We start from the raw sequence: 27727 nt of genomic DNA on the forward strand, positions 1-27727 counted from the left end.
TTAATGGTATATTCCTCATGTGGCTTTGAAGCTCTCTAGGTAGTATTAGTGCCGTGATGTTCCTGACCAAAGGAATGTTGGAAGGGGTCATTTACCCGCTGAGAACTCAGTTGTGCTACATCTGCGCTCAGCGACGTGTTTACAAGTAACGACCTTTAGTTCCTGAGCTGGAACTTCTTGCCTTGGAAGGTTGTGGAGTCTCCATTTTTGGACAACTTCAAAAGCTGTCTAGACTGTCCTGGGCAACCTGCTCTAGGTGGCTGCCCCTGCTTGAGCAGGGGATTGGACTACGTTGATATCCAGAGGTCTCCTCCAACCCTTGTCAGGCTTGTGTGTGCTGGTCCTGTCTCTGATATGGTGTTCAATATTGAACTTCAAAGGTAGCCTCAAAGCTTTGATCCACTGAACTTAGGAGCTTTTCTTTCTTCTGCAGGTGATGGTATGGAAGACCAACTTTGATGCAGCGGATTATGGTGATGTGCTGAAGACACAGAAATCTGGCACTAGTGTGGATGGAAACCATTGCAGTCAGGTAGGGCAGCATAACTTGAGTGGTGCTCACACTTCAGCTTCCACAGCTTGTTTTCTGCTACAGTTGTGCAAGGATTTACCAATTCAGAGTTCCTCTCCTGAAAGTTTTTTGTAATGTACAAAATGTGATTATTTCAGGCAGTCAAACTATAGAGCCATCTTACTCTTTGATATTGATTTGAGTTGTAAGAAGTCTGTTACTAATGAATTTGCTATTATTTCTGTTTTTCTATAAGGTAAGTATAATTAAATGTGTATTATGTCAGAAAAAGGAGAATACATATAGTGCATATATGTATATACACAATTTTCACTGCATTGAAGAATTTATTGTAAGCTTGGACAATATTATATATGGGGGAACCCAGACATTAGTAACCACTGAAGTCAATTTTGAAACGAATTGTTTATGCTGCTGTCAGTCTTGAAAGTAGATGATGTTCAAAATATTTTTTCGTTAATGTCTAGCTGAGAGGAAACATCTGTGCTGAGACTAAAGATAAGTTAGAAATAGATGGCATAGGGTACTACAGCTTTGTTCCAAAATATGTAGTGGTATAGAAATAGTATTGATGTGAGACGTGATGATTACTACCACAATTTAACAGTTGAAGATAAATGGCTTTCTCAGATAATTTTTGCGCATTGGGATGCTTCAATAAATTTTTGGATCTTGTCATATCACTGTTTGGACTTTTGAAATGTTTGCATCTGCCTGTAGGGTTCTGGAATATGTTGTTACCAGCAGCTGTGTTTTGACATACCCGCTTCAATGACTGGTAAGATAAAAATGAGATTGTGAGCTAGGAGGTTTATTCATCTGTGCATAAAGCATTACCTTAATTGAAAGGTAAGCTTATCTGACATCTGTTGCTCTGTGATAAGATTATGGATACTATCAGCTTAGCTCTTCTTTACTGGGCTGCCAGAATATGTTATCTCGAATACAGTAGTGATTTTACTTTATTGGGACTTTGTCAGTCGCTAGACATGCAGGAATAGCCCTAGTATTTTTCTTAACAGAGAAGATTCTAGCCTGACTTGTTGCTCTGTAAAGCTGCTGCCTCACAATGTGGAGTGTGGTGTCAAGAAAAGCCATGAAAACAGAGGATGCACGTGCTGGGTGAGAAGGAGAGGAAAATTAGAAAGCAATCATAAAAAGATGGAAAAGTCTCTACTGGTCCTTGGCTAGCTTTGGCTAAAAGACCTTCCTTTCCCTCTTATCCTGTATTCTAACCTTAAAGTTTTGCAGGCCATGAAACCAGTGACATTTTTGTTTCTTAGTTTGTTGAGCTGATCTAACTTTGAAATCTCTCTGCTTTAATTTCAGATATTCTGCATAGTATAATTCTGGGCTGAAATGTAGCAGAGACAGAGAAAGCCTTTATGGAAGAAATACCATTTTCAGTAGGTAGTATTCCTAGCAATAGCATAAGTAGTGTTGACAAGATAGCCTCTAGTATAATATTGTAATAAGATTACCCCAATCTGTACAGCAGTCATTATTAGAACACTTTATTCAATGGTAATTTAAGGAAGGGAAAGAAAAGCCTTCTCTTCTAAAATTTAGGTAATTTTAGCAGGGGGCAAGAAGTGTATTGAAGATAACTTTTGAACAAAACTCTTAAATAATGACTTCCCCACCCACACACCTGTCCTTCTCAAACAGCTTCATTCCCCTGTGGAAAACAGCTTCCTTGGCAAGTGTCCCGTGGCTGCTGATGAGACCAACTGTATGTATTTGTGTCCTGCAGAGAAGCTAGTCCATGTCATATGTCCCTGATTGATGAGGATTTGCTCTACTCATGCTTTGAGCCCATGGGAAGCTGGGAAGTGCAAGTTCCAAGGAATGGAGTCAGTTGGGTTGGGCCCGATGCCGTGTTTTTACAGGGGGCAGAGTGAATCCGTGTTGGAGCATGCTGGAGAGGCCTACGTGGATCTGGGGACCTAAATTACTTCAAAGCAGGGTTTGAACTGACACCCAAATGCCACTTTGGGCTTGGGCACACAGCGTGGGAGCTGCTGTTCCCCATGGTGGCACCTAAATAAGGCATGTGGGGAAAGTTCTTTTTACACACAACTTCTGGAAGATTCAGCTGAGAGGGAGAGTTGATGGGCTTCTTCCCTCATGTTTGTTGTTGGTGCAAACGTGGGGTTACACTTCGCTGTGTAACAAATGATGCTTCCAACAGATCTTCCAATTTAGCCATGAGCATGAATGGAGACCTATAAATCAAACCTGTCTTCAGCAGTAAAGTTGTCCCTGATTAAATAGCAGTGGTGGAGGTAGCAGTAGCAGTAAGCAAGCTCCACAGGTGGTAGCTGGCACAACTAAAACGCATCACCTGTGGTACAGTTCAACACTGTGATCTCTTCTGTGCAGTTGCTTGTGTGTTTTGTGGTTAGCAACATCATTGTTTTGCCTTGGAACTATAGTGCAGCTCTATTCCTCTATAAAGAGGCAGAGTTTTAATTCATGTTCCTTGTGCTACACAGTGTGATCTGTGCTGTCATAATCAAGATAATGTTAATTTGGGGGAGGTGGCCGTGGCTGTCTGCTGCAAGAAGGATCATCAAGCCTGCAACAGCAAGGCCTATTAGTAGGGCTAATGAGAGCCTGGAAATGCAAAGTAAGATGGTCCTCCTTGCATTTGAGTTGATTAAGAATGCAATGCTCCAATTAAACTATTTTAATACAGAATTAGAAGAGGAAGACACAGAATAAGCAGTGCAGTCTAAGAGCTTGCATCGAATCCCAGCGATTAAGTTTAACAATGAAGAACATTTCACAAAAATTCTGAAAAGAAGCCAACAGCTCTGAAAATGGCTTGCCTTCTTATTTTAAGGAATGTGCTTATATATCAGACATGGAAACTCTTCTTTGGATTTTGTCTTTAAAAATGTTATTATAGACTTCTTTTAACAAGCCCTGTCACTTGACAAGACTTATTTCACTGTATAGCCCTCTTCAGAAGGGGTTCATTTTGTTTTAAGCAAAACCTTTGTTTTAAAAAGTGAAATACTTATGCAGGGGGGATTGGGGTAGCTGAGGTCAGTGTTTTCTCCTGCTTTTCTCCCATCAAAATCAGAGTTTGAACTGCAAATCAATGGTTTAGGATTCACACGGAGGTCGCCCTTTTCCTCAGCGGAAAGGGAAGAAACTGCTTCATCTCTTCCTCCCCTGCTGTGGTGCTGTGCCAAGATTCTGCTGCTTAAATAAGACTGAGATTTTGCAGACATCCTTTTAAATGTATTGGACTTGTTTGCAGCGATAGGTATGAACTTGAGAGTTGCTCTGCCCACCTGCTGATGTTTTCTGTAAATCTGAGCTTTGGGAGATCCATTAGTCCCTGCACGTGGCAGATCTCCTTCCAAAAAGAACATGTCAATGAGCAGGAATTAGTCATGACTCTGGTAGAGTATAGTTAGACGTAGACAGGAAGGTGATAGGGAATGCTAAAGCTGCCAAATGTACATTTAAAATGTATCTTGTTCTAGTTGCCAGAATTCAGTGATTCTGACACCAGGTCAGAATTATGGTGGTTCTGAAATAAATGCTGTCTTATGTTGCCTGGGAACCCCAAGGTGAGGGGCAGGCCCCTCTGCGTACAGGTCCCCGGAGCTCATGGGGATCGATCAAGTCTTGCAGTCCTGTGTCTTGATCCGCTTAGCATTTAGCTGTTGGCTTTGATTTAGTTGGAGCAGATTCATGTGTTAAGCTGAAATATTGAGATACGAGGACCACTAAAAAAACAGAATATAAGGTATAGATCTTGCATGGGATTTCGTATATATATATAGTAATATATACAGTGATTTTGTGTAAACCTAAGGGTCTCTATGAAGAATTCTGTAGGATTAGATCAGAGAATATTGTTTTGAGAACATATCAGATCCAAGAGCGTTTACTTGGGTTATGTAGTCCTTAATCCCACAGTGTAATCTTTCCAGAGTAGCCATGTTTTATTTGAGGTGGTTATGATGGATTTTTTCCCTCCCTCAAATACAAGGAAGGTTTTCTACACCCATTTGCAGCTGCCATGAGTGTACAAGAACACTTACTTCATTATGCGATAGATTTGCTGCTATTGTTTGACTAATTCCAAGAAGACTATGTATGGTAAAGTCTTACAAACAAATGCTGGAGGGCTGATGTCACATCAACAGTTAGACATTTAGAAAGTGCCTGGGTGTTTATCTAAATCTACTCTTAAAAGATTAAATTAAAAAGGTCATTTGAGTCAAGTTGGTGTATAGCTGAATATAATTGTTCACACAATATTATGGAAAATAGGAAATATAATTGATGTGGAGACTCATGTTTAAATGTAGACTGTCTTCAGGCGTGTTGTATCTCCTTGTTACACTGCAAAGAATGAGGCCGCTAAGGAGACTTTCAGTTGGAGGCTCTGCAGGCTGGAAGTCTGCTCTTGCTGTTGCATTTAGCTTTCAGAAAGTTGTTCAGGAGGCAGTAGCTCGGAAGCAAAACCATCTTCAATGGAGGGGCCCTTCAAATGTCCCAAAGGCAGTGAAGGACACGGATTTCAAGGTGGATCCTGGTGAGAGATGCAGTAGGTGCAGCAGGAGACAACCTTACAGAAGATGATGGTGAAATCTACGTCTCTTGTCCCTTCAGTTGTGGATGCTGCAGCCATTTAACCCCAAAGCACCCTGTACATGGGCACAACATGGGAGAAGTTTTATTTGTGCAGATTTTTGACTTTGTAAGCAAGACTTGGGATTAAAGTGATAGTTACCTAGTTCAGGATGGCACTGCTTGGCTTACAGATCCTGGGGTGAGTCAGAGACCTAGTCATGTGAGTTGGATATGAGAAAGCAGGGAATCCCTTGGTATTCCAAGGGAATTGCAAGGGCTTGGCTTGGGAAATCTGCATGAGCAGCTGTGCAAGGAGCCCCTCTGTCAATCCTCTGCTGCGAAGTCTATCTGCCCTTTGAGAATTCAAGAACACAAGTGTGTTGAATATTTTGCCCTTTAGGTAAATCCAGTTGCAGAGATGCAAAATATGAGAACTAATGACAGAGCGGATGCTCACATGCAGTGTGAGCAAGCTTCAGCAGATAGGGCTTTTACATGGGAGTTTAAAAAATGAGGGGAGTTCAAGTGACTCCTGAAACGGGTCTTGGTTTAGGCATTCAAGCATCTTTCTGCAGAACGGGGCCTCAGTTTTTCTTCAGTAGGCGTTGGACAACGCTTATTTCTTCACATCTGTTTTTTTCCAAAGTAATTTTGTTGAATAGGACTGGAGACTGTGCAGCCTTGAGATGTTACGGAGAGGTTGTCACTTCCCATGGTTCTCCTTGTGTTGTGTGACTGAAAAGTCCTTCCTGAGCAAACCAGAGCCTGAATAATTATCAACTATAATGAATCCTTGAAGAAGGGGGTGATGTGCCCTTTGCTGTCTCAGCACACTTTCATGCAACTTCAATATTATTTATATTCTCTAGGAGCTATTTTTTTCTTTGAAAAGAAATTCCTGTACAAACGTGTTCTCAGAACCATGACAGATCACAAATTAACCATTCCTGAAGAAAAATACGCCAGAGAGTGACAGTCAAGGTCTACCGAAATGTCCCTGGCCTGGCCCGGCCAAATCAACCTGTCCCTGGGCCTCGTGCCCGGGACCTGGCGTGTCCTCGGTGCTCGGCCGTGTCCCTGCGCTCCCTGTAGCGCTCCGCTCGCTTCGCCCTCCTCCTTTGCGCAAATAAATTCTTCCGGAATTACTCATATGCCAGATGTGTTCTTTCATTTTTTTGACCTTTGGGCTTCCAAATCGGTTACTGTCTCTAATTTTGGTATCCATTAATGCTTATGAAGGCTTTTTTAATTTTTTTCCCTTTACTTTCTGTGAAGTCCTCTCCTTGGAAGGCAATTTCATATAGTTATGTGCCCCTCGTGCACTGAAAAGCTGCAGCTCTGTGCCAGGGAGCCTGAACATGCTCTAGTTCTGTAGTTTGCACCTCTCCCCGCTCCTTTTACATTATATTTTTAAAAAAGGTCGGAAGAGAGGAATCCAGTATTCCCTTAACTTTACTGGTTAGTAGATACAAGCAGCCAGACTGCTCCACCTGACTTCTGCAGTGCTCCTGTTTGACAAATTTTCATTTTTTTTACAGGAGTGGGCTCTTTGGTGAGCAGTTGATGCTTCTAGTGTGTTGAGATGCTTGAACAAGATGAGGCAAATCATGACCAGGCATTATAGGCCGGAATAAAAATTGCCCTTTTTTTGGCTCAGCACCATTTCAGGCTAACGACTGTAACACCCACCTATGTTGCTGCTGACTGTGGCTTGTTTTAATAGGTGAGTCACAATTCGGAGAAGAGACAGAGATGAGATTTTTATTTATTTGCAAGCTGCTATTCTGTGTCAGCTTTGAAAACAGGTGAAGATGGCTTCAGGCTTGAAGGTTTAAAACTCATTTTTTTCTGCTAAAATCCAAACCTGAAATGGCTGTAATAACAAATGAGCATATTGCTGTTTCATGTGTAAAACATATATGGTACTTATTTAGGTTTTTAGGTATGCGTGTATGTATATAGTTTTATATATATTGCTTTGTTACCAAGAGGTGAATGATTCTGCTGAGCAAAATTATAGAGATGCTGTTGTTCATACTTTGTGGGGCCGCTCTGTGTTTGGCTTTTTGCTCTGTAACCTGTTGCTTTTGAGAGCAACAGTAATGTAAGAGAGCTTGTAGTTAGCGCAAGACTGAAGATAAATGCTTTCTTTGCTTCTGTATTTGGCAGAGCTTTTCCCAAAAGTGGCCTTAAACAAGGCCGGAAAACAAGTTTGGAAGAAGTTAGATGTTTGCTCAGTACAAGTTCTTTTACAGGCTCTTGTGTTTATGTTTCTGTTCCCGTACTGCCTTCCCTCCATACAGAACTGTTCCTTCGGGCTGGGTTTTTGAGGACTTCGTTCTCCAGGAGCCATAATATCTCCTGTGCAACCACGCTTAATTATTCCATCTTAAATTCAGAAACAGGATTTTTGCTTCCCCTAACAAATCTCTAGGGATGGTAGGAGTGGGGAATTGGTCAAGAGAGATAAAATCTTTAGGAAAAGAGAAATCTGAAATACTGGAGGTAAATCTTACCATTAGCTTTTCCTTTTCAATAAATGCAGAACTGCTTTATTTTTTTAAAGCAGTTGGCAGTTGTTTTACTGTTTTACTTGCCCATAAAGTTTTCTTTTTAACAACACTTTCCATGTCTGGCATCACTGCTTCACCTCCTCACTCATTACAGAAATGCCCCTGGTGTTTTTACAAATGTAATCCATGCAAAGCTTTCCCATACATGTCCTCGTTTGTGGAGGTTTTGGCTATTTAAAATATAATTTAATCCGCCAGGATTATCATCTTTCCCTCGCCCCCCCCTTTGCCAGAATTTACTGGGGCTGTGACTCCTCTTCCTGCAAGTGCTGGCTATACTCGGGCTTGGAAATCAGCACCAAGATCTATTTTCTTCACCTTTGGTGTGAAATAAAGTCAAGGTAGTGCAGGTGACATCAGCTCAATCTCGGCTTGCACGTGGAAACCCCAGATGCTCAGGTCAAATGGCCTGAGCCGCATGGACACCCTGAAGCCTGATTGCTTTTGGCAGGTATTTGCTACCTTAACTTACCTCCAAGAACATGATGCTAACACTCAGCCTATTTTAAAAGTGACATTTACTGAAGATAAGAGGAAGGTTAGAGAAGCAGTGGTGACCTGAGGAAGGTGAGAGAAATGAGGACCTGGGTGCAGCTGTATGAAAGAGGCTCATCTGAAGGGAAGCAGAGCATGAGAATCTGCTCTGGGGCTAAAAACGTGGACTAGCATCACTTTGAGATGGGACCTCAGTCAGTAGAGCTACATTGTAGGATGAGTCTTCGTTTAAAACGCACAAATCTTGTACCATCTCCTACCTCTGCCAGCCCGCTTGGGCTCACGTGCTTCCACTGGATGTCACTGTTGCTCTCTGTGAATGCAGTAAAAATCTCATTTTACCTGTGCTGAAAATGACGACTTGAAATGAGGGGGGGAAAAAGAACGCAGTGGTATTTCTCCCCTGTTTGGATTTGCGGAATTGGGATGCAGATAGACGGTGTGCGCTGCCTTCCTCCCCTCTGGTTTCTGTTTGCTTCAGCTAAGCTGTTGAGTTTAGTTGCCCGTGCTGAATAATGTTTTGGATTTAATTTATGCATTGCTTAAAGGCAATGCCTTATTTCTAGATTAAAAAAAAAAATCTTGGTAGCATGCTGTATTCTTTTAATAGCAGGGTAGGGGAAAAAAAAAAAGAGGAGAGAAACTATGTACACAGCACAACCTGGTCCAGGGGACTAGAGGTAAGGCTGCGAAGAGCCCTGGCCTCGGTTCCTCTTTTCTGGTGGAAAAAGGAAGGAAAAGAAACATTTCTTCTTGATCTGATTACAGAAAAACTCCTCTTTCTTAGTAGGTATGAAATTCTCAGGTAGGTGGGAATGCTGGCAATGTATTCTCTGAATCCCAGTATTTAGAAAGCTAAATGGTGTTTTTTTCTGCTGTCCACTGGAGTTTTCCTCCTGACATATGTGCTCAGTGGCTGCTGTTTGCCCCCTGATCAACGTGGTACCAGCTGGTCTGTGTTTGTGGCTAGAGCTGTTTTCAGCAGAGGTTTCAGGACAGGGATGCGGGACCGAAGGCGGCTGAGTTTCCCCCTTCCCCCCGTACTTGCACTGTGCTGTCTTTAAGTGGTTGCTATAAATAAATCACTTCTGTTTTCCCTTTGTCACCACGAGCTGTATTGTACTCCAGCGCTGCTTATCCGCTCCTCCTTTCATGTTCAGCTGCTTCTCGCTCTCTTTCCAGCGCTTAATAAGCAGATGTTGTAATAAGATCTTTAATGGCAGATACATTTGTTGGGTTGTGCTGAATAAATCACGCGCTTGAGCTCTGACTAAAGAGCTGAACCTCTGCGGCAGCCGCGGCGTCGCTGCGGGTGCCCTTGCCTGCGCGGCCAGGCCGGACAGGAGCCCGCGTGCCGCTCTGGGCGGTCGGGTGCTGCTCGATGCAGAGGCAGTCATGAGCCCAGTGCCTATTTCAGGGCTTTTTCTGAATTTTTGCAATTATTTAAAGCTCTTGAATTGGAAGTTAGCTCACCGTGTGCTTTATGCTGCTGTTAAGCCGAGGTAGCTGCCGCTTGGTCAGCAATGGTGGTTTTATTGTCGTTCATTTTTGATGGACAGTAATGAGACTATTTTAGTACAAAACTGGAAACAGTCCGGGTGCAAGGCAGTTCTTCCTCATTTGGGTGCAAGTTTTCTGGCAAGTGGACTTCCCATTTTGGCAGTGACTAGCACAGGTTGTAGCTTGGCTGTTTAAGGAAAGTTGCTGAACACTTTTGTCTTCTTCCCTGTGTTCCTTCTGAGTATTATATTTTAATATGTCAGGGCAAAGCTTCCCCTGGTCCCCACAGTGATGATTAGCACTGTCACATTCACAGGAGGCACTCGCAGCTTAATAGGAAAGTTCATTGCCTAACAGTGTAGCTTCAGCTGCTGCTGCTGCTGTGTTTGACCTGCCACATAAGCAACTCTCAGCACTTTTGGAAGATAACCTGTCACCTCGTCGCCATATAGACTCTTTCCATTTTTTAATGAAGGAATGTTTTCTTTAGCTCATAAAAATGTTCATTGTCATCTCTCTCAAATGGGCACCAAAGTAAATTCTAGAGCTCCACTTAGGCTGGAACGACTTTCAAACGTGCCAGGATCTGCCCTGTGGAAGCTGGTGGCATTTCCTCATGTGAGCAAAGCTTTATTGGCTTTGGTGAATGGGCACATTGGTATGGAAAAGCCAAAAGGATTAAAAGTCCTGCCCTTCTCCTTGGAATCGCAGTAGGAAGGCTGTGGTGTCCGCGTTCCCCTTTGCTCCTCAGGCCCCTAGTAGCAGAGAGGGGCATTCCTGGGGCAGTGTCGAGGCAAATGCCTGTACCCTTGGTCTCCTCAAAAAGATGCATTGAATTTTAGTCCAGTTACTTGCCTGGAATGTGATTCGGACGAGCCTGGATGCAAAAGTTTTGGCTTAACCCCGCACAGGAAAGCGCTGCGCCTTGGTGCGAGAGGAAGCAGCGCGTGCGCCCAGCGGGTCCCTCACGATGGAGCTCTGCTCCTCCGGCCAAGGCAGGCCGCGCTTGCCCCTGCCGAGGGGCTCCTTCTTGTTGTGGCTTCTCTCACGAGTGACCAGCTGCGAGCTGGCACGCTGCTGCTGCGAGGCGCCCCGCGCACTGGTCGTGGCCACGCTGGGCACATCCCAGCCCGGCTCCTGCTGCGCGCAGGGCCTCTCACAGGAGCCTACTTGGCAGGGGCCCAGGTTTCATCCTGCGGCTTCATGCCGTCACAGCGAGTGGGATGGTTAGGAAGATGCATCTAGCAGATTTCATATTCCTCTGCCTGGCTGTGGGCTGCAATTCTAAGTGGTATCTGTAGGTGTGGATGTTGGATCCTCGGTTCTTGCACCTGCTGTGGCAGCAAGGTTAGGGTTTGCTTGATTTTCTCTTTTTTTTTTTTTTTTTTTTTTCTTGTTTCTAGAAGTGAATCTGCAAATACCTTGCTGAGTAGAAAGCCTCCCTTTTGGGAGTCGCTCTTAATGACGTAGCTGATTCGGGGTCCGCAACAAGCAGCTGCTGCCGCCTCCAGCTTCAGCTCAGCACGAGGAGGGAGCATCGGCCGCGGGAGCATCTCGGCAGCCTTGCCCGTGCACCAAACTCCTGAGCTTGGTGGGCAGCGGGGTGTAGCAGAGAGAACACTAATCCTGGGTTCAGCCCAACTGCTTGTTCTGAAAAGCTGTCTGACATATGTTTTAAAGATAGAGGAAAAAATATGTTGGTACAGTCATTTCTCTGCTTCTGAGTCAGCTTGTTCTAATGGTTTTTGAAGTGGAAAGCTCATAGTCATTTGGGGCGTTTTAAGTGCAGGTTGAATGTACTGTTAGCTCCCTCGGATTTCTGCTGTGCCATGTTTGGCCTGAAGTTAGCCTGTCAAAATAGGAAAATAGCAAGAAAATGCATTGTTTATGCTTATTACCTGTTGAGCAGGGTTTTGTTTAAATGTTTAAAATGAATAGTGGGTATGCAAAGAGATGTGGAGCCATTTCTAATCTAATGGATTTGTTTATTCTGGAAGAAAGATACAATTTTGAAAGAAAAGGAAGAGTTAGGAATAGCTTTTCTAGTAAAAGTCTGCTTATTTTAAAGATTTAATATATTCTGAATGAAATATTCAAGTTTGCATAACTGGAACAGTTGAAATTGAAACTTCAAAGAACACTTTTAACCTCATTGAGGAGGGAGAACCGGTTCAAGATATAAACAAAATTAAAATGACTGAATCAAAATTGTGTCTGTTTTTACTTAATGCGTCCTGGAACATTTAGCTTTTGTTGAATGTAACTGCCTTAACAAACACAGAGAGAGCCTTTCACTGTGCTGTGCAATAACTTCTTTTGCTGTTGGAGTGAAATAATAGCAGTCTCTTAGCAATGTAGTTTACCTAGTTCTTATAAATTGGATGTGCTACTTCCATAGGGCTCCAAAAAAGTCTCCGTTCACCTGAGTAATCTGTGCCAAGGTAGCACATGAGCAAAGCCCTTTGCACAGACATAATTTGAATACTGCAGGCGAGTTGCAAGTTTGACATGTACAGCTTGCATTGCCGTCTTCCTGATGAGGATGTTTTTGAAGAAAAACACCCTCTCTAACCCTCGCACCCCCCCAAAAAAATGCCTTATGAAACAGACAAGACTGCAGCAGCTTTTCCCCTTCCAGCAGCTAAACTAAACAATTATTTTTCCTCTCTCCTTTTATTTTCCCTTTCTTCGAATAGTGTAGAGTGTTTCCCAGCAATAATTGTACTTTGCATTGTTTTCTTCCATAAAGCAAAACCTTCTCCAGTTGTTTGCATTGCAATAGCAAAGAATGTCTGTTTATTTCCCCAGCAGTCAGAAATGGAGTGTGGTGTTCATCTGAAGAAAACTAAACCTCAAGATCCTGCTAGGAACCACCACCACCAGCAGCAAGAGGAGGAGACCATTGCAAATACTCTAGAGCATATTGTGGGACAGCTGGATGTTCTGACTCAGGTATGGAGTAGTTCTGGAATGGGTAGTGGTTCCTCTGCTAGAAGAATCAGGAATATTTTTGTGATAGCCTCTTAGAATAAAGCTCCTCCGAGATCCTCCTTCTCTCCCTCACCTCATCCGTGGCTATGCAGTCCAGTTCCTGCAGTCTTCTCCTGCCATGGGCAAGTGTGGGCCCTTCCATGCCTCATCTCAGACAGGTTTGCTCAGCCACGACTAGCAAGCAACTAAGCGTTGTCGCACAGCTCTTCCTCAAGGCCATTAAATAATGCTGAGCACTAAGGGAACTCGGCAAACTCATGGATGTCCTTCCAACTGCTTGACGAGTGCTACCCATTGATGGTCATCTAACACATGATGCTTTTCTTAGACCTCAAGGATAGAGTTGTTTCTTGGTTAACCAAACAGCTGCTCATTGCTCCGTTCGGGAAATGTCCTTTCCTGTCCCTTATCTGTGCTTGAATGTCACTGTGGGTTTTGTGGGGATGTGAGAAGCAGGGAGGAAGCTTGGGATAGGGGACACTAGTGATCTCCTGGAAAACCTGTGTAGGGAGAGCTTTCCTGGGAGCTTCTTAGTGTTGTTTGAGGGGAAGAACTAGTGGTTCTTGAACACAGTATTGAACAGTGATTAGTAGTCCTAGTTAGGCCTTTGCTCTTGAGGGAATTATTTGTTGCCAAAAAAAGTAAGGTGACAGATTGGAGGGCACAACACGAGATTCAAGGAGATCTGATCTAAGGGCATAAAACATTCCAGGATTGCACACAATCTAAAACAGTGCAGGGTAAAACCCAGAAGATATGTGAGTCAATGTGGCAGAAATACAAGGGAGTACTCTTGCTTCCTCTGACTATTAGAGGACACTGAACACTAGCAAAAGAAAAAAAATGGTATTGTGTCCTCATGCTTGTGATTAAAATACATTACATCCCAGTGTATATACAGAATATTTTATTGCTGTTTTTGTCTCCTGAGTAAGGTTGGAATGTGATGCTTATCTCTCATTATATAAATCAGATCCACATTTCTGATGATGGATGTGTAATGGCTCCGCTTCAACTTCATAGGTGTTTAGAGGAGGCTAATATTCCGGTAAACAATATGTGTGGGATTTAAGCTAGATATAAGCAATACAAACATAGCTCTAGAAGTTTATTGTGTAACTGGAAAAAATTCAAAATGTTGTTTTAAGACTAACAGAAAGAGAAATTGAGATCAGTGGGGGAGGAATAAATTAGTAGATTGTAGCATAAAATTGGAAATTAGTCTGAAGTTATAGGAAAAAACAAAAAGCTGCCTTGACTAGTAACTTTATATCAGCAACTGTAGTTTTTTTGCCATCCTTGGAGTATATTTAATTTCCTCTTGGTTCTAATTGTTGTGTGTTTGCTATTAATGCCATCTTAATGCATGTGTACAAGCAGACGTGCCTGGCATGCAGCTGAAATCATTTTGTAGTTCTTCATTTTCACTCTCCTAACATTGCATTTGTTTGTGATAGTTAGAATTAAAACAAGCCAACACAAAGTGATCCGAGTTAAGCAAAGCTCCCATTCTTGCAATAAGGAAGATTTCCCTTTGCAGAAATGGACGGTGAGCGGCAGGTGCCACAGAGGAGCCCATCAGTAGCTGCCGCCTCCAAATAACCCCAGACAGGTTTGCTGGCTTCCTTTTGTGAAAGAAACACACCACTGTGTCTTGTGTTGATTTTTTCTAAACTTTTGTAAATAGCACAGAACAGGCATCAGGCTTTTTCCCTTCCTGAAGACAGGCTGAGGATGTGCCATGAGTCTCCCGTGGTGCCCTGCCGTAAATCACCAGCTCGGACTCCTGAGCATTGCCTGTTTAAAAGGCACGCCAAGGACAGGAGCTGAACCATACGGCTTAAGCTCGTCTGTAGATGAGAAGAAAAGACAAGACTCCCCGTGACATTTCCAGAAACCCTCTTTTGGCACAGCCATCCCAGAGTTTTCCAGGAATTAGGACGTGTCAGCTTTGTGGGAGGTTGGGTATACTCCAGTGTAATACCTCTGCTTCCTGTGCTTTTTGTTCCCAGTGCTATTAACATGATGTAACACTACAACTTCCAAAAGCTGTGATAAACTATGGGAGAAATTGTGTAAATCTCCAAGTAGTTTACTCATCTGCTATTATTTTTTAGCTATCCTTTTGAGGTTTATCATGCCAAATTTCACACACTGTAAAAGTGGCAAAGGAAATATTGCTGTTTTCTTTGAGAATTTTCCCTGTGAAAGAGATGATAGTAAGAAATCAGTGAGCAGGGCCATCCCTGGCCAGTGCCTGGCTCTGCTTGGGGTTGCACAGCAGTTTCCAGCACCTTCCCGATGCCAGCGGGAGGTTTGGAGATGGAGGGGAGCGTCGTGCACCTGGGGGCTGTAGGATCACGGCCTTCGAGTGAGAGGTCTCTGCCTGCTGCCCCTCTGACAGTAACAGCTATTGTAGATAATAGATACCAGTCCCCCTAAACTTGCAAAGCTTCATTTTGTGCTGCTAACGTCTTGCTATGATTTTATTCTTAAGGATTTTTGGCAGCTTTCTTTTAACTAGGCTTTGATTCAATTAAAGCTTCCTCTCCTCCTGAATTATGTCAAGCCAGTGTGTTTTACTCGCAGGGAGGCAGCCTGATGTGACCTGACAGAGTCCCCAGTGTTCCCACTTATTTATTCACTTCAGACTCCTCATGTTTTTCTAAACATGGGTTGCAGGCCATATTTTACATGCAAATAAAGGAGTCGGGCTCTGACTCTCCCTTGCAGAAGAGTAGCACTTAACTGGGCCATCTTGTTGCTCTGAAGGATGGAGTAAAGTTAAGACCTGGGCATAAACCTGTTGCTTTCAGCAGTTCTTGGGTTACTTAAGGTACCTCGTTAGGAAAGTGGCAAATCAAATCTGATGGAGGAATGAGGAAGATGAGACTAATGGTAATGCAGGTGCCTCATGCATGTGTTGCACCTCTCTTTGCTACAGTTTACTTGTCTTTTTCTATATGGGAATAATTCCTAAATCCTGTTCCTTTTGGGCTTTTCAGAGAAAATGGCAAACACTTAGCAAGTATTTGTAATCAAAGCCTGAATCGTGGTATCTAGTGCATATATGAATGAATATTAAAGGTTAAGTGGGGGAAAAGAAGAGGATTTTTCTCTTGGGTCACTCATTCCTTAGTATTCTAGAATAGAAAGGTGCTTTGACCGGAGCCCGAATGGAGCAGGTATTAGGAGCTGGTCTGGGGTGTTACCGCGAGTGCATTTCCTGCATGTGCAGCTCGGCTGCTCCTCTGCAAGAGGCTCATCAGTGAATAAATATCTCTGTTACAGTGGAAATTGGTATTTGCAATGATTAGCTCAAAGGGTTTCTGTACTTCTGCCCTCGTTCCTGACACCTGCAGTTGCCACATTCACTCTGTTAATCTGTAACATTGGTCCTCAATAGGCAGTGAGGAAAAAGCTGCTGTTTGTGTGTGGGAAGATGTTTCTGCTAAATGAAGAGTTCAGAATCAGGTTATAAAAAAATCATAAATAGCTGAGATAATCCACCCACAGGAAGCAGTTTCATATACATCCCAAACTAATCTGTATTGAAGTTGGGGGAAAATAGCACAACGAAATGGAGAAGATTCGATAAATCCCTGAGAATCCCAGACGGAACTAAAGGACAACTAGCTCATGTGAGATTAAAGGATTATTTCACTTATTCCAGAAGAGACTGCAGAGGAAGGGAGGAAACAATTTTTTAAAATGAAATTATTTAGTCCAAAAAAAAAAGCTCGGAGAAGTGGGAAGATTTTTAATTACAATTTGTGTTATATGCAACGTGTATAACAAAAAACAAATTTGTTAGTCTTTACTTTGAGATGTGGTCTTCAAATCATGTGTTTGTAAGGAATTAATGACTATTCTCTTCCAAGAGATATTGAACGCAGATTAAATAACTGGTTTAGGAAAGTAGGTTCTTTTGACTTGAAGGAGTTACAAGTTAACAGGTCACGTTTTTGGTTAAGCTTTGGTTACCTGGGCCTGGTGGAAACGTCGTGGTTTGTGCACTGCTTTCAGTGCTTTCGTATCCGCCGACAGCAAAGGGTCTCGGCCAAAAAGTGTGTGGGGGTGAAACTTGGAAATGCAGGTTTTTTTCTGGAAGCAGTTGTCGTCTGCAGTCAAACATAAGGCTCCGAGGACCTTCAGCTTGCATCCTCCTGCCGGAGGAAGGGGCACTGGGCACCTCCCACCGTTCTTCTCGCGGGCAGACCTCGAAGAGGGATCCTTCGATTCACTCTGTTCATAGAAATGGTGACTGGGCCGTCGGGGACCGGCAGCTCGGTTAGTTTTGCTGAGCGATCGGTACCGTTCTGGGGCGGGTTGGGAGGCAGGGGAAGGACGCGCTGTGAGAAGCCTTGGCTGGAGCAACCCCTGGCGTCACAGTTGGGACAAACCCTAGTTTTTTGAGGCTGCTGAACTCTGGGTTGTGGTGTAGGTTACTCTTGTGGTATCTTCTGGTTGCTCATCAGACCCTCCTGTATTTTTACACCAGAAGGTCTCCTATCTGCTTTGCTGTCCTTCGGTGATCTAACCTCACGGCTGGGGAGGCCGCGCGCTGCAGAGCCTGCCCTACCTGCGCCGAGCGGACACCCTTTCCCTTACGGAGACTTCCAAGTGCCAGCAATTTGTCACTGGCTGACAAACAGTCAGGGCTGCAGCAAGAGAGCTGCGTGATTAAACATCTTTAATAAGAAGGCTCTTGAATGCGAATTGAAAAGATCATCCACATGGTTACAGACAGCTTGTGTGCTGGGTGTCCTGTACAACCCAGAGACAACGAGCAGAGCCTGAGGCTCATCCTGGTCAGTCCTCAGATTGCCCTGCTAGCAAGGGAGATCCTCTGCTGTGCTCCAGGGTCCCTTTGGTCCGGGTGGTAGAGCTATTGACCACGCTGCGGGGCCTGGCAAAGTGAATAATGCTGCAATTGCCAGATAACCTTGAATGCTTTTCCTCCTGCAAAGCACAGCTAGTGCTGTGCGTGCTTGAAATGCGTGTTGTCATGCCAGGAGTGCCAAAGCTGCTTCTAACATCCCGTTAAAGAACTATCTAACTGTGATTTGAGCAGCTGTAGACGCTGGACCTTGCGAGACGGTGCAAGGAGAGGTGGCCGCAGACGCTGGTGTGGGTGGCAGGGGTTGAGCAATGCTTGTTTGAAACTTGAGAGCTCCTTTGTTCCTTCTCTCTGGTCCTTTGCTGCCAAATATCAGAAACCCTTGGCAAGTACTGCTCCACTTACTGTGGAGCGAGCAAGAGGCTTGGGAAGCTCCATTCAGTGAGGCTTTGTTCCTTGTCTGGGATAGTCAGGTTTCCATTTTGCTTTCCTCGTTGTGCTCGAGAGGAACCCCCAAGTCTCTCCGTGTACAGTCAATGGAGTGTGGAGACTGAGGAGCCCATAGAGGCTATAAAGATGCTGCAAAATATTCTTGGGGGCTTTTTTTTAACCTTAAGGGGTAAAATGGGTAGTTCTTGCCTGAGTAGTTTAGGAGCCTGAGCAGGGGAGCTGATCTGTCAAAATGAAGCCAAGTACGACCAGGCTCTCTTCTTTGGGAATAAGACATCAGCCACTGTTTTGAAGGCGAAGTCTCAGCTTCCAGTGCAATTTCTTATGATATTGTGCTGAAACTGCTGGTATGGATATGTGATGTGAAGCGCCTCTGATTTTTGACTGTTACTTGCCCTAAGCCTAGAAATCAGGTTGCTCTACTACTGCTAACATCACTGTAAGGTGATACTGTGAAGAAAATTAAGTAATGCTTTGCTCATAGTACAGAGATCTACTCATCCCAATGTCTTTGTACTCGGTGATTAGAAATCCTTGCATCCAAAGTTGTCATTGGGAAGTCTCTGATAGATTCCCCCTGCCCCAGTATAGCATGTCTGCAGCTGGTACTTGTTCTTTTGCAGGTGCTTTTTTTTGGCATAAGAATGAAAAGAATGTTCTTTTCATAAATGAGGATGTGAGATGGGGAGACAGGTCTTGCGAGGCAGAGGAACGACGCTCACTAATGTGCTGGGTGATCCCCTGTGCCTAAGTGTCCTACAGAATCATCCTTATTGTCTGCTTAGAATAACTTGTAACACCCGGTGAGGACTAAATTTTAGGAATCTTTCTATTTAACTGCTACAGCTTTAATGCAAAGTCTCCAGCTTTTTCTCCTTGAGGTATAAGGGAGCTATAGGATTAGCTTAGGAGCCCCAGGAGGCCAGAGCTGGGTTCAGAGAAGGTCGAGGCAGCTCCCATGGGATGGAGCTAGCGGTGTTTCCCAGTCAGATGAATTGTCAGCTCGCTACCTTCCAAAATGCAATAGCAAAAAGAGGTAGCACTTGAATGAAGGCAGCTGAATTTGCCTACCAACAGGGACTGATTTATAAATAGCAACGTGGAAATGCTGTAAAACTGTCAGCTGTGAACAAAGCGGCTGTTTGTTTGTGTGCAGGCTGCAGGATATCAGCAGTAGTAGCTGGGCAGGGCTCGTGCTTTTCCGCACCTTCCCGGGACCCCAAATGCCCTCTGTGTTTTGGGTGTCGCATGTTCGAACCCGAATGGACTGTCATGGGCAGCTTCTACTTGGAATTTTCAGGATTTCATTTTTTTGACTTTTTTCCCTTTTAGCTTCCAAAAAATACTCACCATGAGTTTATTATCGTGGACACGGTGTATAATTGTTAGCATAAATCATTTTCCTTGCAACTTTTCTACAAACTCAACGTTGTCTGCAGTCCACTCGGTCTGCGTTTGGTTCTCCCGTGCTGTGTTGCAATGGGAAGGCCTGGGCCCACAAATAACCTGGGGCTTTGCTTCCAGCCGAGTAGTGTGACCAGGACATGAATTCAGCTGATTAGCTTCTCAAAGGAAATTTGATGCAACGTGTTTCTTCTTTCCTTTTTTTTTTTTTTTCTCTTGCCTTTTAAATGAAAAGCTGAGTCTTGAATTGCTAGGTCTTTTTAAATGGAAAAACCAGGATCCCCGCTGATTTTCATTCTCTGCCTGGTGGGTTCCAGGCTAAGATCTTTCCTGCAGAGCCCTGGCAGGCTTTGTGCCTGCTGCCTTCCTTCTCCATGGGCCTGGCACGTGAAATCCTGTCCCCTCTGCAGGGACCACGGAGCTCCCGCTGGCTCAGGGGCACCTGGGGCTTTACCTGGCGGCTCCCCAAGTTGGGCTGTGGCTCCCTCCTTGCTGTCCTCCTCAGAAGGAGGAGTAATAGAGAGGAAAACCCTCAGAAGTGCCATAATGAATCAGTTGGTTTGGGTAAAACTGTGTGCAGCGGCGATGTGTTGCCTGCTCTGCCTTGCCGCGAGCTGGTGGCACGTGTGTGGCAGCAGTAAGCTGTGACCTGCTGCTTGCAAAGACAGGCCCGTTCCCGGCAATCCCCCCCACAAAGTCCCTTTTGGCAAGAGGGAAACGGCGTTGCCTAGTGCTTAATACTCCGCATCACATCTGTGTGTTCTCCTCACCCCCTACCATTTTCTTTCATGCCCAAAAACATTTTGCAGGAGACTTCTGGTCACTCCGACGCCTGTAGAGCTATTTCCTCTCTTTGTGCTCCAGTTTCCCCAGCTGGAAAAGGGGAATGATGAGACCTGTTTTCTTTTGTCAAGCACTTAGAGATGTGCTTACGAAATGTGCTATTAAAAGGCTTTCTATGTATAACTTCTATACAAATAGTGGTCGTCCAGGTTTATTTGAATTACTTTATCCAAGCCCAAGGTTCTGCACATCCTTTGTTTTTAAGAGAGGATGTTATTTATGAAGCAAAAATGCTCAAAATGCGAAACTATTGATTGCTGCTGCTAAGTTCATGGTATTAATACACTAAATATAATCACCATCTATTATCGGCCTTTCTGGTGGTCTGGGAAGTTGGAAGGCAGTTTTGCATAGCTTGCTGCCTTGATTACCTCAAAGCGATCAATAAAAGGTTTTCAGCAGAGGCTTTTATTGCCAAGTGGTTAAAATGTTCTTCCTGTGCATCCTGTGTGTGATGATTTCAGCTCTAGGAGAAAGATGCAGCAATCCTTTTTGAGGTAACTTAATTACACAGAAATATTTAGACTGCGAGGTTGGGTTTAATTCCCCTCCATCACCCAGTTGCAGCACCTCAGACTGGGCGGCCTGTCTGTCTTGTCATCGCGCTTGTCCGGTGGGTTCTGTGGGCTGTGATTTCAACAAACCCCTGGGATTCAGGCAGGGGAGAAGAGTGTGGGAAGCAAAGACGAATCAAAGCTCAGGCTGGGAAGAACTGCTCAAAACCTTTACCTCTGGTTAGCAAAAACACTCCTGTGTGTTTGATGGCCTGAAAAACGGTGTCTTATGAATGCAGGAGGGCAGCGGGAAAGCGAATGCAGAGCCTGATGCGAAGCCCTTAAGTGCAATAATTGATGCCTGCTAATACAGGGGCATAACCCTGAAACACCCCCAAATCCCACCCGACTTGAGCACCGCTGCGAGTGAGCGTGTGCGCCGTGTGTGGCTTGTGCTTGTGCAGTGCTTCAGTGGCAGCTTTTTCATTTTGCAGACGGTTTCCATCCTGGAGCAGAGGCTGACCCTCACTGAGGACAAGCTGAAGGAATGTCTTGAGAATCAGCAGAAAATCATTCAGAACAAAGTGAACTGACTGCAAGAGAGAAGTGAAGGTGCTTGGAGGTTTGAGGCTTGGTGGTTTGGGTTTTTAACAGTGTGTGTGTGTGACTTTAATTATTTTGAGAGCAACTGATTTTTGATAGAAATGTACAGTTATTATATCTGTAAATACAAAGCTTTGTTACTTTGCTAAAATAAAGAGGTTTTTATTCATCAGCCTGGATAATGATTATGATCTCTTGTGTTTTCCAGATACTGTAGTAGCCCGAGTGTGCTATGAGGACTGTCTAGCAAGGTCGCATCCCATAAGCTTTAGCTGCTTTTGAAAGTGCTTAAACATCCTGGAATTGCCACGCGTGTCACATACACGGTACTAGGCTGCTCACTGAGGTCTCTGCTGGTTAGAGGTTGTGGCCAGGAGCTCCTGGAGGGATGTTTGGGGCAGAGGATCCTGATGCAGTGGGAGTTCACAGGGAATGACCTAGAGAGGCTGGTGCCCGCAGAAGGTTCTGTCTCACCCGGGCCTCAGGTGGTGCTGGGGCATCTGACACCGCAGATACCCCATGATATTTGTGCGGAGACGCTGGTCCAGCGGGGGGGATTTAACCCGCTCCCTTGTACGGGCTGTGGAAACGTTTGCTGTGCCGGAGGCTGCCGGAGAGGCTCCGGCTAGTGGGACACGGTGCAGATTCCAGGGGCCTCTTGCTGTGTCTTGGTCTGCTTTTTAAATTAAAGGCAGGGGAGAGGGGAGAAAAGAGGAGGCAACCAAATAGCAGAGCACTTGCTGCAATCCTAGAACTTCCTCCTCCACGCTGGAATAGCTTTAACTTTGTCATCTGGCAGATGTTTCCACAGTCGAATAGCTCATCACTCGCACCTCTGCTCTCCCCCTGCTGCTCCTCCAAGACTTTCTTTCAGGGCTTTAGCAGGTGTTCAGTATGTAGCTTCATAAGAATTTGGGCTTTTGGGAGATCCTGTTCCCCAACACCTCTTCTGCTAACGTGCACTGGTGATCTCCTTTCTTACAATAGACTGTCTTGACCAGTATTACCCACATTCCTGGAGAAATAGGCTGCAGGAACTTGGCCTTCTCCAGGTTAATGAAACACTCCTCCATACAGTCCTTCTGACCCCTTAAAAACGAGTTTCCATCCACTCCGGCCCTTGGCTGTTGTCCCTTCTCATGGCTGCTCGTGTCCCAGACTCGCTCAGCTTCCCAAGCCGCCTCTCTCTGGGGGTGCAGGGGGTGCTGCCCGGCCTCTGCCTGGCACCCTGACTTTGTGCAGGGCTTAGCTGATCTTAGCATCAGCCCTATCTGGTTTGTTTTGCACCTGTTTCTCTTGAGGACCATCTGATGTCCTTCCACATGCTGGTACTTCCCACATCTCTAAGAACCTCTCACTGGCATCATCACAAAATTTCATTCTTTTTGCTTTACACAAAGGCAAGAGTTTTCTCTTTTCCGAGTGTATTTGCTTGATTATAAATCTGAATTTCTCTCTGCCCAACCGCAGGCTGTTTGCTCTTTCCAAGCTCAGAGCCTGATAAAATCATTATTTTCTCTTAGATTAAGCTAATGGAATCAATTCAGTGATATTCTCCGGTGCTCTTGCTATAAGCTTTCAGTGGCTTTTTGCTGAGAGACTGACATCATTTTCTCATTGCAGTTCTGCTTATGTCCTGATGGGCAGGGAGAGTCAAAAGCAGGTAGGGCTTATTTGTTGCTAGAAAAAAGCTCTTTCTACATTGATCTGGTATGATTGAAGCGGTGGCAAAAATACATTGTAAGAGCCTGATTTATTGGCTTGATCCCAAATGTTCTGGACTAGCTGTTGAGGGAGGATAGAGGTTTGGAGAGGAAAACTTAAATTATTTCAACATTCATCAATTTTTAAACTTGTTTTTTAAAAGTAGCCTTCTCCTCCTTTAATTCGTAATTTCTAAAGATTGCAGAAGCAATTTGTACATAGTATTTTATGGTGAACGTCAATAAAAATGATCTGGATGCATTTGATACAGACCCTTTTTCCGTTCAGCTGCCCTGCGAATGCCTCTGAGAGGTAATTGGGCTTCTCGACTAGACGAGGGACTTGGGTGCTGCAAGGCGAGCTGGGGGAGCGCAGGGAAAGCTGCTTTTCCGTAGTCGAGTTCTGCAAGGCATGAATTTGATCAGTGCAACAGGGCATTTTGTAAAAATAACCCATAGCCTGTGGGTGCAGGGAATTATAGATGGGGGCAATCTTAAAAAAAAAAAAAAAAAAACAACCAAAAAAGGCCTTTTCTCAGTGAGGAGTCCTGCTTTGTACGTCCCTGCGCTGAGGCTGCTCACCCTGCAAGCTGCGGGTGGTGAAATCTCTCTGGGAGGAGGCTGCAAAGAGTTAAGGATTTTGTTTTGGATCTCCAAGGCTCGCTTGAAGCCAAGTTCTTAAAAAAGTAGTTTAATTTGTTGCCATTACATTTGCCAGACGTATGACCTCACTAAACTTTTAGCAACAGTTCTTTGTGCCGAGATTGGCCCTTGGGGAAACTGGCTGTGCCTGAAGACTGCTGCAAATGGATTTTTGGCCGCTGTGAGTACGGAGCATGTTAAACATAATCATGATCTGTGAAAAAGTAAGAATCTTCAAGCACTGCCCACTTTCCTTCCTGTCTGGGAGCTGGAATTGGACAGAGGCCGCAGTTGAGCTCATAACTGAATAGGCAGAAAACACAGCGCTGTGATACTGGCGGTTCTGGCCTGGAAGCTGGATGGCCAGGAGAACCCTCTGTCACAGTGTCACAACTGGACATGTGTCTGCCAGTTAACGAGAAGATAAAATCCAACTATGATCTAAGCTGTTGGGCTGAAACTAGCCAATTTCCTGGTACGAACCACTTATATAATGTCTTAAAAGATCTGCTTTGGAACTAAGTGTTTTTTGAAACACGAGCGAGTAGGAGGGGAGGAAGAGGGATCATTCCGCAGCGGTTCGTCACTGATGACACGGAAGCGGGAATACGTGCCCGCTGTTTCAGGAATGGTTGGGCTCCCTGGGCAGTGCTAGCGCTTTTCAGATGTGGGATCTGATCGGCTGCCCTCGCGGGAAGGAGATGCGATAGGAAGGAAGGGTCTCATGGATTCTCATCTCTGGCCTGGGTTTAGCCTACTGAGGAAAGCTTCGCATGTGTCTCAGGAAAACTGGGAGCTCTTTGCAGCTTTGCACCAGAACTGCTGTTGCCCTCAGCCATCGTGTAGTCCCTCGTTTTCCTTGTCAGTGCTATGAATGGCTTCTTTTGGTGAGATTCAGGTGCTGTGGAGGACCAGCTACTGGAGATTTGACTGTGCTCTGTCAGGGAGGAAGAAGGTCAGTGTGCCCCTGAAGTACAGCCCTTTGGCGTCCTTGCCTTCCTCCCCTCCTCCTCCTCTTCCTCGTAGCTGGGGGCCGGTGCTGCTGAGCACCCCTGTGCTGTGCAGCGGAGCCCGGCGCTCGGGGAGGCTGCGGTCACCTTGCTGAGCAGGAGGAGGCACCGCTTCTCCCGTCCTTTTCCATGTCCCTCCTGGAAGCTGGAGGCTCACGTAGCTGCTCCCTCACCAGGGGCTGCCCAGGGAACCTGTTTTTAGGGGGCAAAAACCAAAAGGAGCATTTGAAGTTGACTGGGATGGCTCATAACTGGGGATCGGGAGTAGGTGCTCAGGGCGGCGCGTTGGGAGAGGGCGATCCCTGGGAATGAGCTTCCCAAAGAGCTGGCGCTGTTCCGGGGAGGGGGCCTCGGTGGCTGCTGCACAGCTGGAGCAGGGTGCGTACCCACTGCAGATGTGCAGGCTGCAGAGGCCCCTTTCCCCAGGGAACACCCCTAGCTTGCCTTGTGCTCCCTCCAGCCCTGCCTCCCTAACAGCGCAGTGCAGCTGGAAGCCCACGGTTGTGTGTCACAGAACAGTGAGGCTAAATCAGCGTGGTGACCCGGTGCCAAAAACCTGTCACCTCAATTCTCCGTCGCGGTTTCCGCTCCCTGCAGGCATCTTCCATGCAGCTAATGACTTGCTGCCGCGTCCGGATACCCGTCACCTTGCGGATATGGTGGCAGGGTGCGTGGCGCTGCGATCCTTCAGGCTGCCGGGGTGGTTTTTTCGGCAAGCGTCCAACAAGCGGTGCAGGGACAGGCGGAGGCCGCCTGTTCGCGGAGCCGCGGCCGCGGGGAGCGCGTGCTGCTGGTGGCAGCCGTTCCCTCGGCGCCGACGGACGGGGCGAAGCTGCAGAGCCGCCAGCGGGGGCTGGAGCGCTGCTCCGCTCCCCTCCTCGCGCTCCCTCCGTGCTTCCTTCGCAGCGCGGGGAGCCATTCCAGCACCCTCCCCTCGCTGCCTGCGCCGCCGCTGTCGCCTTCACAGTCCTCCGGCGAGGCCAAAGGCGGGAGCGGGGCCTTGGGGACCTCTGGAATGGGGACCCTCTCCAGAGGGGAGGTTTCCCTGCCCAGCTGAAACAGGCAGATGAGTCCCCCAACGGCCTCAGGGGGTGCTCAGCACCACGAGGACCTCCAGCAGCACAACCAGGGGCTCTGCTTTCCCCGTGTGTGACCCCTCGGCCACGCGTAGACCTATTCCCGGCAGGAACAGCGCTGCCTGCTGCTGCTGCACTTGGTCCCCACTCTGCAATAGGCTAATCCTCTGCAAACACAGGAAGATCTCCTTTCCTTCCCCTCCTGATTAGCCAGGTTCTTGGGAAGGCCGTGCTGATTTCAGAGCTTTTTCAGCTGCTTTCATGCCAGGACGGGTTCATGCTGCTTTCTCTGTTGCATCTTCCTGCTGAGTTTCCCTCCTTGCCCGCAGATGTGCTGGCTCCTGATACAGTGCAGAGTTGCCCCAGTTCAGTCACAGGCTGTCGGAGGAACTTGGGGAATGCGAGAGCAGCGTTTGTCTGGCCCTGTGTCTCTGCTCAATAGCACTCAGCACAGATCGATGCGGCTGGAAAGTGCCTGTGGATGAGAACCAGAGGATAGGGAAGGAGAAGCTCCCAGGATGGGCCCGGTGGCAGAGACTGAAATCCCGCACATGTGGGGTGATGGAGGGGAGCGATGCGACAGCGGTACCGCCGTGTTTGCAACGTGCCTGTTCTTCAGGAATGTGGTCTCCAGTGAAACACCGTGACAAGGTGCTCCCGGTGCTTCCCGCCTTCCTGGCTTGCTCTATAGCAAATCCGGCACCAGCAGGACCCCTCGCCATGATCTGTTTGGATCCTGGTGCGCCAGCGAGCTGCTAAGCAGATTAAGGAATTGTTTCAATGCCACTTGGTCTTTCGCTCAAGGATCAATGTGCACCTGCTGGGTTATTATTTTGTAGATCCTGCTTGTTTCCTAAGGGAGAGATTATTTGACCTGTGTATTTACGAGATGTGTTTCTTTCCTTTACTCTATTATTTATGAAATCAATGGATCTTTAAAAGGAGCACTCTGCAAAGCGTCTGGAGCGAGGCGTGCTTGATGGGAACACAAAAATGTGCCTGCTGGCAGGGCCCTTTACCCGAGCCAAGGACCCGTGGCTCGGAGGAGGAGGAAGGAGCAGAGAGGGGAGCTTCGTCCAAGAGGCAGCAGCTCGACAGCGTCTCATGTGAGGTGGGGACAAGCAGAGAGTCTTGCCCAAGTGCCTGCCAGTCTCATAGCGGAGCAGTGGCAGGGGTAGGAGTAGATGCCATGGTCTCCTAAATTTGGTGACCCAGGCAGGAGGGGGAGGTAAGATCCAACCTGGGTGCTGCGGAAGACACTGGGAATTCTTTCAGTGCCATTAACCAAGGTGACAGTGCTGCTGGTGTTGGGCATACTCGATTTGCTTTAGGAATGGAGGCAGTTTAAAGGGCTGTTTAAACTGATTTGCTTTCAGGGGAAGCCAGGTCGGAGTATGGCCCATGTGCAGGTGCTACGAGGCCATCTCCCACCTGTGCCAAGACTGTCCTGTTGTCTAGCACAGCTGTAGCAGCCCCAGCTTTGACCGGGAAGGTTGCGTGTCCCCTTGGTGCAAGGGGCCTCAGCCCCAAACGGAGCTGTGAGTTGGCGAGCGGTCTTGGCCGGCAGCGCCTGCCTCACAGCCACGTTTTCCAGCAGGCTGTGCTGGTGAAAGGGCCCCTGCATAGCAGAAGTGCCCCAGGAGCTGCCAGTGCCTTCCCTTTCTGTGTTCATGCAAGTTGGAGAAGGAGCCTCAGCCTTGGGCTCCGCTCTGGTGTGGTCGTGGGCTGGTGTCAGCAGAGCCAGCCCTTTCCCGTGCTCCCCTGACTCTGGGGTTCGACGGGGGACAGCCCAGCACTAACCTGCTTTCTTAAGGGATCCTAAACCACCAGAAGAACCAGCTTTTTGCTTCTCAGGCAGCCGCTGTAGAGCAGCCCTTCGATAGCAGCTGGGGATGTGCACAGAGGCATCTTCTGCAAGCGTCGGAGCAGAGTAAGAGTGTTTGTTCATTCTCCCCTCTTCTTGCGTCTTTCCTAC

At 46.3% G+C, this 27727-nt stretch overlaps 2 protein-coding genes across 2 annotated transcripts in view; both read left to right on the forward strand.

Moving 5' to 3' along the window:
* The window catches only part of POC1A (POC1 centriolar protein A), a 43142-nt gene extending 21649 nt beyond the window's left edge, over positions 1-21493 (forward strand). The window contains exons 9-11 of the mRNA XM_010223896.2: positions 434-532; positions 12505-12648; positions 21213-21493. Of these exons, the coding sequence (XP_010222198.2) occupies positions 434-532; positions 12505-12648; positions 21213-21311 (342 nt within the window). The 3' untranslated portion in view covers positions 21312-21493. The remainder of the gene's footprint in view (positions 1-433; positions 533-12504; positions 12649-21212) is intronic.
* The window catches only part of LOC148596214 (E3 ubiquitin-protein ligase PHF7-like), a gene marked incomplete at its 5' end in the record, with an annotated part of 499504 nt that overhangs the window by 64194 nt on the left and 407583 nt on the right, over positions 1-27727 (forward strand). The window lies entirely within an intron of this gene.

The sequence above is a fragment of the Tinamus guttatus genome, unplaced genomic scaffold (genome assembly GCF_059628265.1).
Source record: "Tinamus guttatus ecotype Peru unplaced genomic scaffold, ASM5962826v1 Tinamus_guttatus_pri_ptg000026l, whole genome shotgun sequence".
Lineage (NCBI taxonomy): Eukaryota > Metazoa > Chordata > Aves > Tinamiformes > Tinamidae > Tinamus > Tinamus guttatus.